Below are 18299 nucleotides of genomic sequence, written 5' to 3'. Positions count from 1 at the left end.
CCACGAGAGGTCTTGCCACATCACCGATGTCCACTCCAACCACTTGCCTTGCACCTGAAGAGTCTTCAGCCTCAAAATCTGCTCCTGTGCGTTGATCTCCTCAAATGTTTGAAGGAGATCCTTCCTCGGGGGTTTGGAATGCTGCTTCGGAGCACGAGCACCCAACCCTGCACGATGACTTGAAGATGACGGTGGACGAAGAGTCCCTGAACCTACTGATGCCTCTGCACACTCCAGCTCTATTGTCGCCGCATATCGCTTTGTCAGCTTCGCATCCTTACTCCGACGCAGAGTGTACAGCGCCCTCATGCGCGCGTCCCCACTCGATCGAAGAATGTGCCATTTGATGGACTGGCACTTTTTCCACACCGTAGGAAGGTAGTGGAGGCGTAAGCCAAAGCGTTTGCGACTGCCAATAAAAAGAATGGCAGAGTTTGCGCATCGAGGTAGGCCTGACCATTTCTTCAGAAATGGTAAACACATAAAGTGCAGTTCACGTACAAAACCTTGTGTGAGTTCAAGAACCTGGAAAGACCAAGAGAGCTTGGGCACTACAAGATGGTGGTAAAGCCATAGCTTGTGGTGGTCTTGAAGCCAAGAGCCATCTACTTTTTGCATGAGAGATACAGTGAGTTGACGGATGTCTTCCCGCTGGGTCTGCTCAGAGCAATCAGCATGCAGCCTTCGCCCCAGGAACTTGAACTCTGCAGTGTCAATGAAAGCGATCTTCCTCCCTGACATCGTCAGGCAGGGATCGTAAGGTTTGTACCGGCCATCCACAAGCTTTGCTGCACTGGTTTTGCATTTGTGCGGCGCCGCCTGCATACATTGGGTCCACGAGAGAAAGTCCTCCGTGACCGCGAGAGAGAGAGAGAGAGAGGAGAGAGAGAGAGAGAGAGAGAGAGAGAGAGAGAGAGAGAGAGAGAGAGAGATAGAGAGAGAGAGAGAGAGAGAGAGAGAGAGAGAGAGAGAGAGAGAGAGAGAGAGAGAGAGAGAGAAGGAGAGAGAGGGAGAGAGAGAGAGAGAGAGAGAGAGAGAGAGAGAGAGAGAGAGAAAGAGAGAGAGAGAGAGAGAGAGAGAGAGAGAGAGAGAGAGAGAGAGAGAGAGAGAGAGAGAGAGAGAGAGAATGATAGATAGAAAGACATAGAGAAAAATATAGGAAGTGAGAGAGAGAGAGAGAGAGAGAGTGGATGGAAGATAGTAACCCAGATCTGCCATCATCGCACACACTATGCACATACACACACGCTTTCACATATACGCCCACACACGCACACTCACGCACACGCAAGCACGGGCACACATACAAAAGAAGGAGACTCAAGAATTAAGACGTACAAATCATGAAACCTACTGTGAACATCGAGGGAAAATGTTACATTCACTGATCCTAGAGTATTTTTCAGAGAGATCGTGTACACTCCGCCGTCTTCTAGGCTCAGATCTATGATAGTGAATGAGAAAGTATTCTTCGCCTGCGGTGGAGCAACAGTTGATCTATTGACTGGTGATCCGTTGTGAGTCCACGTGACGGATGGCCATGGTTTGGTGGCAATCTTCAGAGTGACGTAAAATGTGACGTTTTCGCCCACTAGTTTGGTACTGTTCAGGGTTGAGACTGCGTCAACCAGTGGAGGAGCTGAAAAGAGAGAAGGAAAACACAGGGAGTATGCAAGCTTGGCGTAACATTGTTGACTTTATCTTTTTAAGGAAGTTTTTTTAAAGGAACACAAACCTACAAAATCATGTTGAAAGACAAAAAATAGCACTAATTATAGGTTAGTGCATGGCAGGGGGAGGGCCTTATGGCTTGTTAGTGCCCGACAGGTTAGCCTGAGGGCCGTAGGCCCGAGGGCTACCCTGAGGGCACAAACAAGCCATAAGACCCTCCCTGCCATGCACTAACTATTTTAGAACGAGGTTACATGCATTATCTCACTTCCATCATGCTTGTGTACCATTATATTGGCTAGTTTGTGGTTTGTGTGCAGAGAGACTTGGTGTGGTATGAAAGAATATTTTCTTCTGGTAAGTTATGGTAACTCAGCACCACTTAGGACTACTAAAAGTAGAATAGAAGCAAATGAAATGCTGGGCTCTTATTGCGAGCTTCATTCTTATTCATAGCTTGCGGAGCTATTTAGGGGATTTGAGAGCCCCTTGTCGATACCTCTAATGACTTCAATCTTCGGTTTTTATAGGTTTCCGCAAGCTGTTGACAAAGGAAATTCGTACAGATGAAAGAATACGGGAGGCAAAAACCGTACACACTTCTGAAATGCGTAACTTTTAGTAGTACACCGTACATTTTATGCAGAGTTCATTATCTACACCGTACTAAAATGCATACAGAGAGTTGTACGCACCAGTTTAGAGTATATTCAGCGGGCTTTAAACGAATCCAAGGCCCTCGACCCGTCATCAAGAGTAGTAAAATAACAATAGAGCGGGCTTTAAACTCTGATAAGGCCCTTGGCGGGAATGTTGCTGATTGGTCGTTTCCTGGACAACGAGAAAGACCTCGTTCTATAACGCTATAAACAGTGATAGTGCCGCAGAGATTACCATGCAAGTGAAACCACTCTATTCTTCCACTGCTGAGGTAGACAGACCAATACGGTCCTATTGTGAAATGACTGTGTTGTTTTCCTGTGTGATGGCATTCCCCAAACTGCCTTGTCTAGTCGCCTGCATGTGTGATATGAGCATGCGCGATTTTACAGTCCAGAGTCCTTTTGTCAGTCTTCTTGTTCGTCTCTGTCAGAGCAGTTTGCTTTTCCGTCTTGTCAATATGAATAATGTAACAAACAAGTCTTGTCCTTTGTGTCCTGCGTCCCGGGGAACGGAATGGCTGTGATTGCGTAACAGTCCAAACGGCAATAATTGTCTGAATCAAGTTCTGCTGCTATTGTGTGAATCGGCTGTCTACTATTGGTGTCCATTTATCTCGTTAGCTGTCATTATGGATAATCAAGCACTTGCTAGACAGACAAACAGACAAACTAGCACACAGCCAGCCAGACAGACACAGACACAGCAGGACATACCTGGAATATACAAGGAGAATGTCGCGCTATCTGTTCCTGCACCATTCTCCACCAAGACGGTGTAAATTCCCGTGTCTTCGTACATCAATTTGGCCAATCTCAGCGACAAGCCACCATCGGATAAACGCACCCTGTCTTCGCTCGTATTGATTGGAGATCCATTGTGCGACCATATAATAGTTGGCGGTGGAACGGGCGTGTGTTCCAGGGTGATGGAAAACCTGGTGCGCTTGCCGAGCTGCTTAGTTGTATCCAAGGCTGATACTGTGGCCACCACTGGGGGAACTGGGAGTGAAATGAAGCACAATAGAAATATTGTATCTTCCTAGAGTGATTGGATATAATTATGTCAAAAAAATTGTGCATTTTCATGTTCTTAGTCAGGACCGCCGGAAGTACAGTTGCGCTCGGTGGAATCCAACCCAAAGTGCAAAACTGGCGCCCTGTACCAGTTTCGATTACATCATCGTATCTGTACATGCGTACGTCCAGCCGCATTCGTGCCACTGCCAGGGCGTCAAGGGCCGTGCAAAAACAGGGCGCCAAATGTGCACTCTGGGTCGGATTTCACAGAGCGCAACTGTAGTTCTTGATTGGTCTGGAAGTTTTAGTGCCTTTCATACTTTTGTATGATACGACAGGTACACATGACCATGGTAGGTATCATGTGTTGGTCATAACCTGACCAACCGTACCAGTTCCGGTGGCCCTGTCTGTGTCACAACGTCAGTTCTACTCAATGTTCACAGTCTGATCGGGAACCCTGAACAGGTGTGTGTGTGTGTGCGCGCGCACGTGTGTGTGTGTGTGTGAGTGAGATAGAGAGAGACACACAGAGAGGGAGAGAGACAGACAGAGACAGAGAGGGAGAGAGGGAGAGGGGGAGAGAGGGAGAGAGGGAGAGAGGGAGAGAGGGAGAGGGAGAGAGACAGAGAGATAGAGAGAGAGAGAGAGAGAGAGAATAAGATTGACCGTTGTAGTCAGAAAACTTTATCTCAAGTTCAGTGGGTCCATGGTTGTTAGGCATTTGCCTGTTATGATTTCCACTATAAATAAAGCATGCACACACACACAAGCACACTAGAGATGCACTGACATTACGGAAAATGCCCCAAACGGTGAGGTCCGCTGAGGACTCGGAGAATATCACAAGTGAAGCCCGGGCAAGTTTGAGTAAAGCGGAGGGACAAAAAGTCTCAAAATTATCATTTCTCCAGTTGCACCGGCCCTTTTAGAGTTGCAGCTGCTCGCAGGGCGGCGTCAGGATCTTTTCCAACAGCTGAGAGTTTTCTAAGGGTAGATATGTAAGTATGTAGGCATGCAGGCAGTCGGGCAGTCGGGCAGTCGGGCGGGCGGGCAGTCGGGCGGGCAGGCGGGCGGGCAGCCGGGCGGGCGGGCGGGCGGGCGGGCGGGCGGGCAGGCGGGCAGGCGGGCAGGCGGGCAGGCGGGCAGGCGGGCAGTCGGGCAGGCGGGCAGTCGGGCAGGCGGGCGGGCAGGCAGGCAGGCAGGCGGGCGGGCAGCCAGGCAGGCAGGCAGACTTACATGCAGAAAAGTGGGCGAAGAATCGATATTACTTTCAGAACATACCTTGAACGTCCAGGAAGAACATCACTTTCTTTGATTCGAACATGTTCGTAATCGAGACAGTGTACATTCCACCGTCAGAGAGTGCCAGATGCGTCAAGTTCAATGATAAGCTATCACTAGACAATTGTGTTCTGTTCACGCTTGTGTTCATCGGCAATCCATCATGCAGCCATGTGACAGTTGGTGGCGGATTAGGCGTGTGCTTCAGGTTAACGTAAAACGAGATGTTTTCCGTGATAAGCTTTGTACTGTTCAGGGTTGAGACCGTGTCCACAACTGGAGGCACTGCAGGGAATAGGAGATACAACGGAAAGCTGTGATGCATGTTTGTGCTATCAGGAGAATATAACCCCAAGGGCGTGCAACTCCAGCTACGTGACATGGGGTCTGGGACGGCAGAACTTCACATAACGTGAATAGTTCGTGCACATTATTTGCACCTTGTGCATGATATAGATACATGGTTGCCCACAAACCCCGCGTTGGGTTCAAATCCCTTCTGGTCGTCTTGCTCGGTTTGCCGGCGCAACCGTTTGAACCGGGTCACGTGATGTGAAGTTCTGCCGCCACCGTCGCCGCACTGTACGGAGGCGGTGCAGGCAGTCGCACACCCACTACAGTCAGACCTCGCTTAACCGCACACATCCGTTTTCCACAAACGTACCCGGATAGGCGAGGGAACCAGATAATCGAACACCGGTTTTGTTGGATGCGTCACGTATGCTGTACATCTGTAACCAGCTATTTTCTTCCGGGTGGCGAGGGATCCGGATAAAAGAGGACCGGATAAGCGAGGTCTGACTGTATTAGGCCAGTTGACAGGAAGCGGCTAAACCAGTGAACATGACTGCTTAAATGTACAGTACTGTATTAAAGTCAACAGATATCCGGCGCCTATCTATTTTCGACTATTTTCGGCCTGGTCATGTTTGCTGCGGCCGAAATTTTGCTTCGCAATGTTCAGTGTGACAGTGTATACATGCGGCATCAGTACAGGCCGAAAATTTGATGCGGCCGAACTGTGCTTTAGCCCTGGGAGGGAGAAATTTGAATGAGCCGTAAACGTGTGCAGACTTTACAGTACCCAGAAGAAGAGAGAGGTGGACAGGCAGACTGACAAAGGCAAACGGAGTACGGTATTTCCCCGATTGCAAGTCGCACTCCTATTTCCAGGTCTAGGTCATATCGTTTCGGTATATCCACTTCAGTAGCAATCATGCTCGATTGTAAGTCGCACTCGACTGCAAGTCGCACTCCTATTTTCAAGTCCATGTCATACCGTTTCGATGTATTCACTTCAGTGGTAATCGTGCTCGATTTTAAGTCGCACCCCCGTTGTAGGCCTTGAAGCTGAGTGTAAAAAGGTGCAACTTATATTCGGGGAATTACGGGAACAGACAAACAGTAATGGTAACATATATCATGATTAGTTTGAGGGAAAGATAAAAACGGGAAAAGTCTGAAGAAAAAATTGACTGTCACCACCAGGACTCGAACCAGGGACCCTCGCTTGTAGCCAGCGATGCTCTAACCACTGAGCTATGGTGTAGTCGTCATCCCAGCAGAGACCGTTCAACATGTTCTTCAGACTTCGTAACTCACACTCATATATATCAGCATGTACACAAGAGAGATTGGAAGCCTTGTCACAACTCTGAGTTTCACGTATCACTACGATCATCAGGCAACATATGTCCGCACTTACCTCGAACATCCAGCGTGAATGTCACGCTATCAGACCCTGCACTGTTCCACACCAAAACTGTGTAAACTCCCGCGTCCGATGGCGTCGGCTTGGGCAGTTTCAGCGAAAGTCCACCATTGGACAACTGCACGCTGTCCGCGCTGGTGTTGATGGGAGATCCGTTGTGCGACCATTCAATAGTCGGCATTGTGCGGTGTGTTGTGTTCAGGGTGATGGAAAACGTGGCGCGTTTGCCAAGCCGTTTGCTTACGTCCAAAGTTGAGAATGTGCCGACCTCTGGGGGCACTGGGCATGACATAAACACACAAGAGAAAAAGAATACGCAAAAGTTGACACTAACAAAAACGGGTGGGCAAGCAGGCAGGCAGACAGACAGACAGTCACACACGCACGCACGCACGCAGACATACAGTCAGGCCATGAGGCAGGCGGGCAGGCACGCATGCACATAAGCATACAAGTTGGAAAAGGAGGGTTAGAATTTTCCATACCTTCAACATCCAGGAAGAACACCACTTTCTCAGAACCCACGGTGTTGTTCATGAAGACGGTGTACGATCCACTGTCGGACACGGCCAGCTGAGTCAGGTGCAAGGACAAACTATCCTCATGCAATTGTACCCTGCTTTCACTTGTGTTAATCGGCAATCCATCGTGCAGCCATGTGATAGTCGGCGATGGTGTGGGTGTGTACTTCAGGGTAACGTAGAATGAGATGTCGCCGGTGGTGGTTGGCCTTGTATTGTTCAGCGTTGAGAACGTGTCCACAACTGGAGGAACTGGGGGAGAATAGTAAATACAAAAGTAAACAACCGACGAGGTGACAACAGTTCTAAAATTGCAACGTTCTGGAATTGTTTCATTTCAATTGTTTTATACATGGTTATGAGTGCACAATCGATATTTTTCATTGCTATTTTACAAAAGTAAACGTGCGGTGCATGTTTTGTCAGATTAGCACTCAACTCATCCATACACTACTGTCGGTCGCCAAAGAACTGGAAGGGGGGGGGGAGCCTTCTAGCTTAGGGGCCGTCCGTGAATATCGAACTTTTTTCACCAAACGAATTGTTTTAGTTTGGACACAACCCTTCCCTCCCTTCCTCCCCTCAGAATGTAAAAAATGTTGATATAGTACATGTAAAAGTTGCAAATGTGTCACTGCTCCTATCGCCACCTACATGTATCAATTTGTTTTTTGCAGGAATCCGGCCACAACGCCTGCACAAATACATACGATGACATAACAAAGCCCTAAAAAAAATATATATATATATATAATAAAAGTCTATGCACAGTTGAGTCCTCATGTACACATTGGTATGCTGTGCTTGGTAAAAAAAGAAATCTGGAAAGAGAAAAGTACCTAGAAGTAGATGAGTTGGAGCTAGGTGTCAGGTCGTCGAATGTCTCAATATCCTTGTCAGTTTTGTGCCTTGCTGTCGCACTATCTGACGGCATAATTATTATCTCGTTACCTTGGTGGACTGTTAGTCATAACTAGTAATTTATAGGTCCTTTTCTCTTTCCATTATAATAATTACTATAAGCCCATTGCCAAATATGGAACGTATGAGTAATGCACATGAGTACGCTGGGATCATCAATGCACTGTTTAACACCCCAGACGACCATGCCCAGGTGGCTGTGTGGGGTGTTATGTGAGTACGCTGGGATCAGCAATGCACTGTTCAACACCCCAGATGACCATGCCCAGGTGGCTGTGTGGGGTGTTATGTGAGTACGCTGGGATCAGCAATGCATTGTTCAACACCCCAGACGACCATGCCCAGGTGGCTGTGTGGGGTGTTATGTGAGTACGCTGAGATCAGCAATGCATTGTTCAACACCCCAGACGACCATGCCCAGGTGGCTGTGTGGGGTGTTATGTGAGTACGCTGGGATCAGCAATGCACTGTTCAACACCCCAGATGACCATGCCCAGGTGGCTGTGTGGGGTGTTATGTGAGTACGCTGGGATCAGTAATGCACTGTTCAACACCCCCCAGACGACCATGCCCAGGTGTCTGTGTGGGGTGCTTATGGTACGAACTACGCCATTGCGCAAGACGCCTATTGGCTCAACATCCGAGTTTTAAAAACGAAATCGATCGATGGTGCTTGTGGCAAAATATTAAATGGCCCAACTTCTGCGAAAACCAGGCTTAGGGTGAAAATCATTTTTTTGAGAAAAATGATGTTTTGTAAAAAGGTTGTGTCGCGTCGACGCTCGAGTGCAGTGAAGTGGAACCAAAGAGAATCTCGCTTGTTTGAAGAAGTAGCACGGTCATGGCAGGAAGGGTTTCAGCAGTCAGGGAAGTCAAAGGGCTTCCGCAAGCCTTCCGGTAGAATATTCACTGCTACTCCTCTAGTCACAACGAAGAGTTTTTGAGCTGATCGAACGGATTCCATCTCCTTCACTCAGGAATGGCGAAATTTCTGCGCTAGCTGCTGCTTGCGGAAAATGGTGAAGAAATCGTCTCCAGTTAGAGTCGTGATGGCGATAGCGAGGAGAACCTGGACGACATCGATCCAGCCAATCGAAGTATGGAGATACTAGCTGTTTCTTGGCCTCACGCAAAGGGAACACGCGCAGCAGAGCTCATACGTTTGCATCAAATTCACGAGGAAAAAGGCTTGAAGCGCAGTGTGAAAACGGTTTTGAATTGAAGTCCTTGGCGATGAAGTGCTCACTGAATGCCAGGCGAATGAGCGAGCAGATCGAGAGGCCTCCACTCGAGACTTTCCTCGCTGGACAGCTAGCTGCCAGGGATTGTACGGCGTGCCGAGATAATCGCGAGATTTCACTTGCTGGTAAGCACCAAGCAGACACTGCAGCACGCCAGCACACTATGCGCATACTATGAACAGTGGAACAGTTTGAAAGGCCGTGTTCTTTCTGGTTTCTGAACAGTTGTACCCTTCAAAAGGTGCCATCTCGACTGGAGTCGGGTTTCCTTGTGGTGTGTAGCGCCAGAGCATGCCAGTACATGTATTCAGCCCCAGAATGTGCTGAGTGAGGAGCAAACAAAACATGCAGAACTGTGCATGGCAGCTACAGCCTGCAGCACCAAGAGGCCACAACAGGCCTGCCCCCACATGCCTACATTGTCATGTCACCTAAACAAAAATCATCCATGTATCTTCCTTCACTCTGGTGGATCTCTCTTCATTTCTTTCCTGTGATAACAATTTTGTGTTTTTTTTTGGATTTTTTAACACAATACCCTGATGTGTTTGAGATACTTTTAATACCACTATGAGTCGACACACACCTGTAATATTTTGTTTCCTGACCTCCCATGCCCAGTAGAAGCTGAAAATGGGAAAAAGTCATTTTGTGAAATTTCACCCTAAGCCTGGTTTTCGCAGATTCTGGGCCAAATCTTGCAATACTTGGATCGGTGTCAAAATGTCAAAATCTGAAGAAAAAACCATGTTGACCGAGTATTAGCACTGGGAAGGATGATGTGCGGGCAGAAAGACTGACAGGTAGAGCCAGATGGAGAGACAGGCACACAGTATTGATCAAGTACATGTGAAGGGCTCCAATTTAAAACGAGATAAATCCATTTTGTGGAAAGTTCAGGAACTGCAGTTTTTCATTTGTTCGGTTTTTGGTCTACACAGCAGCATCAATAACTTTTATCGCGTTTTGCAGAAGAACACAAATTTCAGGCATTATTTTGACTCGGATGTATCGCGTTTTGACCCGTAAAGCCGACACACAGACGTCCGTGGGCTGAAACAAATTCTTCCGTGACTAAAAAACGCAAAAGCTCCGGTTTGGTTTGGGCGCGTTCTCAATTGGAGCCCTTCATGTAGTTATATCAGCATTTACCTCGAACATCCAGTGTGAATTTCACGTTATCATAGCCTGCGCCATTCTGCACCAAGACTCCGTACTGTCCCCTGTCCGACGGCACCACGTTGGTCAGTTCCAACGACAGTCCACCATTGGACAACTGCACCCTGTCATCGCTGGCATTGATTGGATGTCCGGCGTGCGACCAGACGATCGTCGGCATTGTACGGTGCGCGTGCTCCAGGGTGATGGAAAAGTTGGCGGGCTTACCAAGCAGCACAGTTCTGTGTAAGGATGAGTGTGCACTCACTCTTGGGATCACTGGGTAGGTAAGACAAACACCAAGGAAATGTTAATAAGAACCTATACGTATTTGTATTTTCGTATTTTATTATATTTAAGGATTTCCCAAAGGCTTTGGGCCTGTCGAGGGGATCTACTGAAAAGGAGAAGGACAACATATTGCGAGTTATGACTAACTGTCCACCAACGTAGCCAGATTGTGTACAGTCAGCGAGTGCGACAAAATGGCACAAAACTGACAAGGAGTACTGAGACATTCGGCGACCTGACACCTAGCTCCAGCACTTCTCCAAGGCTCATAACTCATAACATGTTGTCCTTCTCCTTTTTTAACATAGTTTAATTGGCTCACCATCCGAGTAGAACCTATACGTGTTCGTGACGTCTTGCTTACGGGCCATCCGCAAATAGTATAGATATTTATTAAGAAACGAAAACTAGTCGTTTAGGGGGTGGGGGTTGAGCGCCTGGTCATATCTCGAAAAATATCGATGTACATTTTGCATGCGTGAGTATGTCCAGAAAAAAGATCAAACATATAGATACTATGGCAGGGCTGCCACACTTGGATGGAGAAAAATCTGACGGGGGGAGGGTCCGGGGTGTCCCCCGGCGGGGGTGCAGGGGGCAGGGCCCCCTTGGTGATTTTTTTTAGGAAAATGGCTTACTGTTGGGTCCCCAGAACACATTTTTAACTGTCCAGCACACGTACTACAACCATGTCAATTATGAATTAATGGCCAACCAGACTGAAAAGCGCTCAAAATAAAATAATCGGGGCACACACACAGGCAGATGGGGCAGATGGACAGAGACATGGACAGACACATGGACAGACACATGGACAGACAGACAGAAAAACAGGCAGATGATTCAGAAAAGCAGAAAGCGCAACAGATCAACAGATAGGTAGGCGGGTAGGCGGGTGGACGGGCGGGCAGAAATACATACAGACAGTTAGACAGGGCAAGGATAGCAATTTCAGAACATACCTTGAACGTCCAAGAAGAACGTCACTTTCTCTGATCCCACAGCGTTGCTGATCGTGATTGTATACACTCCGACGTCAGACATTGCTAGATTATTCAAGATCAACGACCAGCTGGTGCTGGATAATCTCACTGTGCTCACCCCTGTGACGGGGGCTCCATTGTGCTGCCATACGACTGTAGGAGCTGGAATAGGAGCATGCTTTAGAAGAACGTAAAGCGAGTGCTTTCCATTGATTGGCCACGTGCTGTTCAGGACTGAGGACTGGTCAAGTATTGGAGGAACTGGGGAACAGATAAGAGATATAGAGATGAGAGAGAGAGAGAGAGAGAAATAGAGATAGAGAGATAGAGAGAGATAGAGAGAGAGAGATAGATAGATAGATAGATAGAGAGAGAGAGAGAAATAGAGATAGAGAGATAGAGATAGAGATAGAGAGAGAGAGAGAGAGAGAGAGAGAGAGATAGATAGATAGATAGATAGAGAGAGAGCGAGAGAGAGAGAGAGAGAGAGAGAGAGAGAGAGAGAGAGAGAGAGAGAGAGAGAGAGAGAGAGAGAGAGAGAGAGAGAGAGAGAGAGAGAGAGAGAGAGAGAGAGAGAGAGAGAGAGAGAGAGAGTAAGTTACATTTATAAAGACAGGTAAGTCTAACAAATGAGGACTGAGACCTCTACAACAGGGTTTTTTATGCCTGAAAGCAGGTGCATGATTTAACAAGCAGGTTGTCAGTCTAGATTTTATGCGCAGATGGAGAAAATAATGCGCAGAATTTTTGTAATGAGATGAAAAGCAGAAATAATAAGAAACAACAAGAAAAGATGAAATGAAAGCCTGCTCACAACCCCGCCCAGCCTTGCGAACTGGGTATGGTGGATTAAGAACCCGGTTCAACGCTCGAGCAAGCGCTCTCCACTCAAGGTGTTCACAGCAACTGATAGGAACTCATATGGGGAAATTATAGAAGAGAAATAATAAGATAAAGAGAATAAATTTCAACGCACCTCAATAAACGGAGCCCCACATACAGTACCTCAGAAAAGTGGATCTTTCGACCAGTGTTTTTGTTGACGTCGCAACCAGATGATGTAGTTGCTTCACAGAGACGTCTTACTGCACAAATTACAAATAAATTTTATTCTTCGATTAGAAAACCCAAGCGCTTTCAGAGCCCTCCGAAGAGAGTCGGGGATGAAACCACGCACACCTACCTCAACCGAAAAAGAAACGACCTGCCACCCGTTTGCTCGGCATTGATCGGCCAGATCCGCGTACCACCTGTCCTTCCGCGAGTTACTGACACTGAATCCGTCCTCAGCACAAACTGTCAACTCCATTCAGAATACAATCCTACGACTCGTAGAGTACAGAACTATATTAGGTCTTAGGGTGGTAAGTGCAACACAGCTAGGGAAAGAAATCTTTGCACTAACTGAGTCGACAAGAAGTTTCCAGTCTGAGGCCGCTGACAGGAGATCAGTCGTAACCAACTTTCGTCTGGGCTGATCGCGAACTGGCTTCTCTCCCGTCTTGCAAAACGAGATGAAGTCAAGCTCATTTGAATTTTCGGTTTGTACGGTGTTTGCAGCAGTGCGGATTCGAAATCTCCTCACGCTAGCGAGGTCAGGCGAAAATTAAATTTTGGAAAACCCTATCGAATTGGGTATCTACGGAAAGCTTAGAGCTTCAGGCGTTCAAATCTAAAATTTGGGCTGGGTTAGAGCAACTGGAAGAGAGTTATGGGTGTTGGAAGGAGCCCGACTACGTGATTTTTTTGTCGCGACGAATGTACGCGTGGGAGCTCGAAAAATGGCACCCGGCACTCGGGTCCCAAGTCGCGACGGAGAGTGCATGATGTAATCTCGCGTGTCACGTGCGTGTACTTCGCTATGCTAGCGGCTAGCGGCACCGCTGCGTGCGTGCAGCACTCGAGCCGAAAACTATTACTTTCTGAAGAGAAAATGTTTGTTCCTCTGCAGAGAAGGGAAATGTGCAATTGTCTTCAAGGATCGCCAGTGCATGTACTATTTGCTGTGAACCGGTGATGGTAAGATATTTGGGATCCAATGACGAGTTGGTGGCAACGGGAGCGGTGGCTGCTGTTGATGGATGATGTCGGAAGAAGCGCTTTCTCAAGACAAGTTTCTGCAGACGATCAGGAATTTGAAAACATAATTGTGCTCGAACGTATTGTTTGTTCTGGAGTAGTACAGTAGAGAGACTTTGTTAGAGACATGGTCTGTGTGAAAGTGAACGTTCCTCACTTTCTCTCTCACACAGGTTATGTTTGGCTGACAACTATTTGTAGTGTTGCCTTGATTGAGTAACACTGACAGCATTGGAAATTTGGAAATAGTTTCCATTTCTGAAATGATGCATACAATTGGACAAAACTTTGCAAGAAAGACATAGCTTTCCGAAACAGTACCTGGGACCGGGACTGAAGTAGCCATCTCCTTACCTTCATCACCAACAAGCTTCTGAATAGATACAAAATGCTGCACACCAGACGCAAGCGAAGTTTAATCGGATTGATGGCGATTCGCTTGCTTCTGTTGCTTTTTAGATTGGTGCACATGCCTTCCCAAAGCAATCCTCCTTGCTGGACAGTGACACCAGTCGGGAGCCATAACATCGGTGCGCCTCTTGTTACGCCAATGAAACTTGGTAGTCCGAAGGATTAGGGGGCGCTGAACACGATGCAGCAACAACCTAAGGCGTAACAAGAGGCGCAAGGACCGAAACCCGCCCTCGAATATTGGCAAAAAGCGAGAGACAGCGCGTCGACAGAGAAACGTCTGGACATTAATATTTCACCAGTTGTAGTCTTCGGGGTGCTGAGTCGAATGGTCTTGGTCCGAGAAAGCTGAGACGCTCCCTTCCTACTTGAATCCCAATCGAACTCGCGCACTTCCACCGAAACTGGGTGACTGCGCCCTACTAGATAGGGATTTGTATGCAAAAATGTCACTAAAAGCGCCATTTCGTTCTTATAAAAGCACGGATGAACGCGATTGGCTCATATGTTGTAGTCTTTTGGACGCTGAGTCGACTGGTTTTGGTCCGAAAAGGCTGCGATGCAGCGTTCCTCCTTTATTCCCAATCGAACATGGTTGAACAAGTGGTCACGTGCTCCTGCGTACACCAGTCACCTGGTCACCGTGCCTGCAGGGTACAACTTACTAGCCTGTTTGACCTTTTTTGGGTGCTGCTAGTATTATTATAACTCGGAGGATAAATTATGTAGAGTGCACTTGCCCGTGTGCCGCCGTAGTTGCTGGTGTGTTGGATGAAGTCCTAAGGAAAGTTACCAAGAGTTAAAACGGAGACATCACACAGCGTCAAAGTCATTATGTGCTCTACTGAAAACATGTGTTTCCTGAACGGTGTTCATGGACAGTTGTTTTTCTTTGCTTTTTCTTCAAGCGATTGTTGTCGCTCTTTACTCCTTGTTCTTTCCTCTACAAAACTCCTGTAGTCGTCGAGTGCCTTCATGATGGCTGTGAAATTGGCTGCCCACAGTAAAACTCCGTGTTTGAGAGTGCTTTGAAGATGTTTCGCGTCCTGATGGATCAAAGTATGAGCGCTCCTTGTGGATTCGATTATATATAGGTGAGTTGTTCAAGAAATCAGTGTCTTCTTTCTGTCTCTGCCCTCGCGCTGGCACAATATCAGCCTCTATATCCATGACAGCTCGTACCTCCCGTAAACTGCATGACTTAGATATATTTTCGCCCTCCGTGGTGATTGAAGACCCATGGAAGAATTTATTATGTTCAGAATGATGTCCTAAGAATATAAAATAAAATTGTTACACTCTGGTACTGAATCTCACTGTTGAGAACAAACTGATATACTGTGAAGAACGAGGGACATCTGTGAACCACGAAACTCTGAAAATACAAGCAAAACTCTGAGCTGCGAAACAACAATTACAAGCCGCGCGGGCAAACTCTAGACTCACTCTACCTCTCGTAGGTCTAACTCTCTAAGTACTAGTAACTCTAACAAACTCTAAATCTCTAAAAACACTAACAAATAAAGCACGGAACATGTGAATATGAAGGAGCTGCTTGCAAACAGCGCCAGCCAAAGTGCAGCGATGCAAAGAGACACGGAGAGCAGGAAAGCGCTCCGAAGGAGACGCAAAGGAAACATGAGCGCTCGCAACAGCTCCGGGTCACGGAGGAAAGGCAGTGCAGTGACAGGTGCGGGAATAACAAAGGAGTGCGAAAACTGACCCACCGTACTGGAGCCAGTGGAGTATTCCAGCACAAAAATAATTCTAGGGAATTGTCATAGGGTATTTTTGGAAGGATGGAGACAGAGAGAGAGAGAGAGAGCACTGTTTGAAGTGTTTGTCTCACTGTAATTACTCCAGATTATTGAATGTTGTATGATCTACTTCAAAAAGAAGTACTCTATATTTTCCATAATGTTTTTTCCTGATTTGCGGGATCTCTTCTTTTGCTGTTTGCGTGTTTACAGGAAGTGGCTGTCTGGTGTAACTGCACCAGATCCTGGGGAAATTAAGTCAGATGCAGAGGCAGGGTCGTCCAGTGATGCAACACTGCCGTTCTGTGTGCAACGTTACCGCTAATACCCCCGGCGAAAACACAAAAAAGACAAACACGTGAAAAGACTACAGTATTGACCGTTCTGCTAATAAATGCAGGACTGCTCCGACAGTCGATAATCGAAACACAGAGCACCAGCATGATGTTTTCATATTGGGAACCACACAACAGCTCAATTCTCAAGCCCAAAAATTGATGAATACAAATACAGAGCGACGCAACAAGAGGTCATCCGGCAACCAAACAAACCTGGGTCTAACGCACTGAATAGTCCTGAAATACGCAGGCCAGACAAAGCAGTGCAAGCACATAATGTTACAAGGTACATGCATTGCAGAACAAAGTGTAACCAAAGATACACAGGGGTATAGCTGCATACTTGTGTATGTGCTCGCTCAGCCCAAGAACACACGATCATGATGATAGAAACAATCCGGGGGAAACACGCTAACACCGAAGTAAGCGTCAACACGTAAATAGTGCAGCTCTGAAAAAATTACATTGACATGAACATTGGTGTGTCGAGTAGTATCAGGCTTGAATAATCATCCAACCAAGACTTCATCAGGTCCCAGACGCTGAGATCGCACGCCGAATGTGAAGTGCATCTAGCCTTGAACCTGTCGCACAAGGCACACATATATGGCAAAATGACATCCACTCTGATTATTTCCAGAGGCCAATCATGACAGAACACAGAAATGAATCCACGGGCTCAACCAAGTAAACGCAAAGGAAGTTAGTCAAAATAATCCATGCAGTGCTCTTTTAATTGCAGCGCTGATTGCAGTGTTGCGTCATAGCCCGATACCCGCTGAGCACAGACACAACTCCATTCGTCAGGGGCAAGACATACTCTTTTGGAATAAAGTCATAAAGTACAGCGTTCCAATGACATTACGGACACCTCGTGTAAATGCATGGTCTGTTCATCTGGCCGACTCGGCCACGCATGAGAGTGTGTGCATGTACATGCGCGCGCTTGCGCCCGCGCAAACACACACACACCATGTATTCGGTGCGTATGGTGTACCAGTTGCGGGACAATGAAGATGGAATCATTATCATGATGTTACATGTACACAAGAGTACATAACCCCCCCAGAGTGTGCAACGCCTGATCCAGCTCTGCATAGGGTCTTGGTCGAGCGGAATCGGATCTTTGCGTCATAATACCGTACACATCTGAGGGGAACCCGGGGAGTCGCGGGTACTCTTGGATCAAAAACAATGGTGCCCTGCCTCGAGACCGGCCTTGCGCTGGTGTGGAGTGTACGCATGACATCAGAAGATCCGATTCCGCTCGACCAAGACCCTATGCAGAGCTGGATCGGCGTTGCACACTCTGGGGGGTTATGTACTCTTGATGTACATCTACAGTGCATGTTTGAGTGTAAAGTAAATTTTATTTTATTGGACATTTCTTCGACACAACTAATTACTTACTTCACATGTTCGCATTTCTCATAATCGATCCACCTGCACTCCGTATCAGTCGAGGAAAAATTCTCCCAGATATACACTAGTCACCACAGCCATGTGATGACATTGGGATGGGCTCCAAGCAGTGCACGATTGCACTCTCTAGTTACAATAAATTTGGCCAGATTATCTGTGAAGACAAAATGCAATGCATAGCGCCAATCGATGGATGAAGAGAGAGTTTGTAAATACCCATATCTTTCCACTTGTTCAGGAGCTTACCTTTTGGAGTTCACATCGTTTACACGATCTCTCATGCTGTCTTGCACCTTGGTTTTGTTGACCATGGATACGCCAACCCAGAAAACATTCTACAGGAGCTACTAATGCAGAGCGTTTTTCACGCTCGATCTCGGCGATCTACCTTGTCACGCCAATAAAATCCTCCATGACACTGGCTACAGTCACAAGAGACGTCTCAGTAAAGTAATGAGCACGACAACATCGTCGAGATCAAGGACAAAGAGAAAACAAAACACTCACTGAAAACAGCAAAGAAGAAACGAAGAAATGTACACGATTCCTATATGTTGCCACTGACAACTGGGTCGGTGCTGTACGTGTACAAATGTATGTCTGTCACGGAGATCTACCATGATCTACCGTCGGAACACAGAGTGATCACCTTTCAATTTCAACGTACCTCTCTATAACATGACCCAGCTGTAATTTCAGTGGTCGCATTTGTTTCATTTTTGGTTTGCTTGTAGGTCGCTGGCACCCGCATTCAGTGACCCAGAAAATTTGGCACTGCTGTGAATAGTTTAGTCGCAAAGTGAAGATTCACGGGTAAAAAGCCCCAAACTTC

At 47.1% G+C, this 18299-nt stretch overlaps 1 protein-coding gene and 1 long non-coding RNA gene across 2 annotated transcripts; both read right to left on the bottom strand.

Annotated features, from left to right (window-relative positions):
* Nucleotides 1-1355: 1355 nt before the first annotated feature.
* On the bottom strand, nucleotides 1356-11721 carry LOC135830753 (hemicentin-1-like; the record flags this gene model as incomplete). Its single annotated transcript, XM_065342970.1, is given in 7 exon segments — nucleotides 1356-1639; nucleotides 3048-3332; nucleotides 4635-4919; nucleotides 6340-6624; nucleotides 6831-7118; nucleotides 10181-10465; nucleotides 11440-11721. Coding segments are annotated over 7 exon segments (1994 nt in total), but the record flags the coding sequence as incomplete, so codon positions are not given.
* A 4702-nt stretch (nucleotides 11722-16423) lies between these two features.
* On the bottom strand, nucleotides 16424-17967 carry LOC135830752 (uncharacterized). Its single transcript, XR_010556104.1, has 3 exons — nucleotides 17714-17967; nucleotides 17456-17621; nucleotides 16424-16629 (listed from the first exon to the last, which is right to left on the bottom strand). It is a non-coding gene; the product is annotated as an uncharacterized LOC135830752 (long non-coding RNA).
* Nucleotides 17968-18299: the final 332 nt, after the last annotated feature.

Source organism: Sycon ciliatum, unplaced genomic scaffold, assembly GCF_964019385.1.
Source record: "Sycon ciliatum unplaced genomic scaffold, ocSycCili1.1 SCAFFOLD_2082, whole genome shotgun sequence".
In the NCBI taxonomy this organism is placed as follows: Eukaryota; Metazoa; Porifera; class Calcarea; order Leucosolenida; family Sycettidae; genus Sycon; species Sycon ciliatum.
This window is presented reverse-complemented; position numbering and strand designations above follow the sequence as displayed.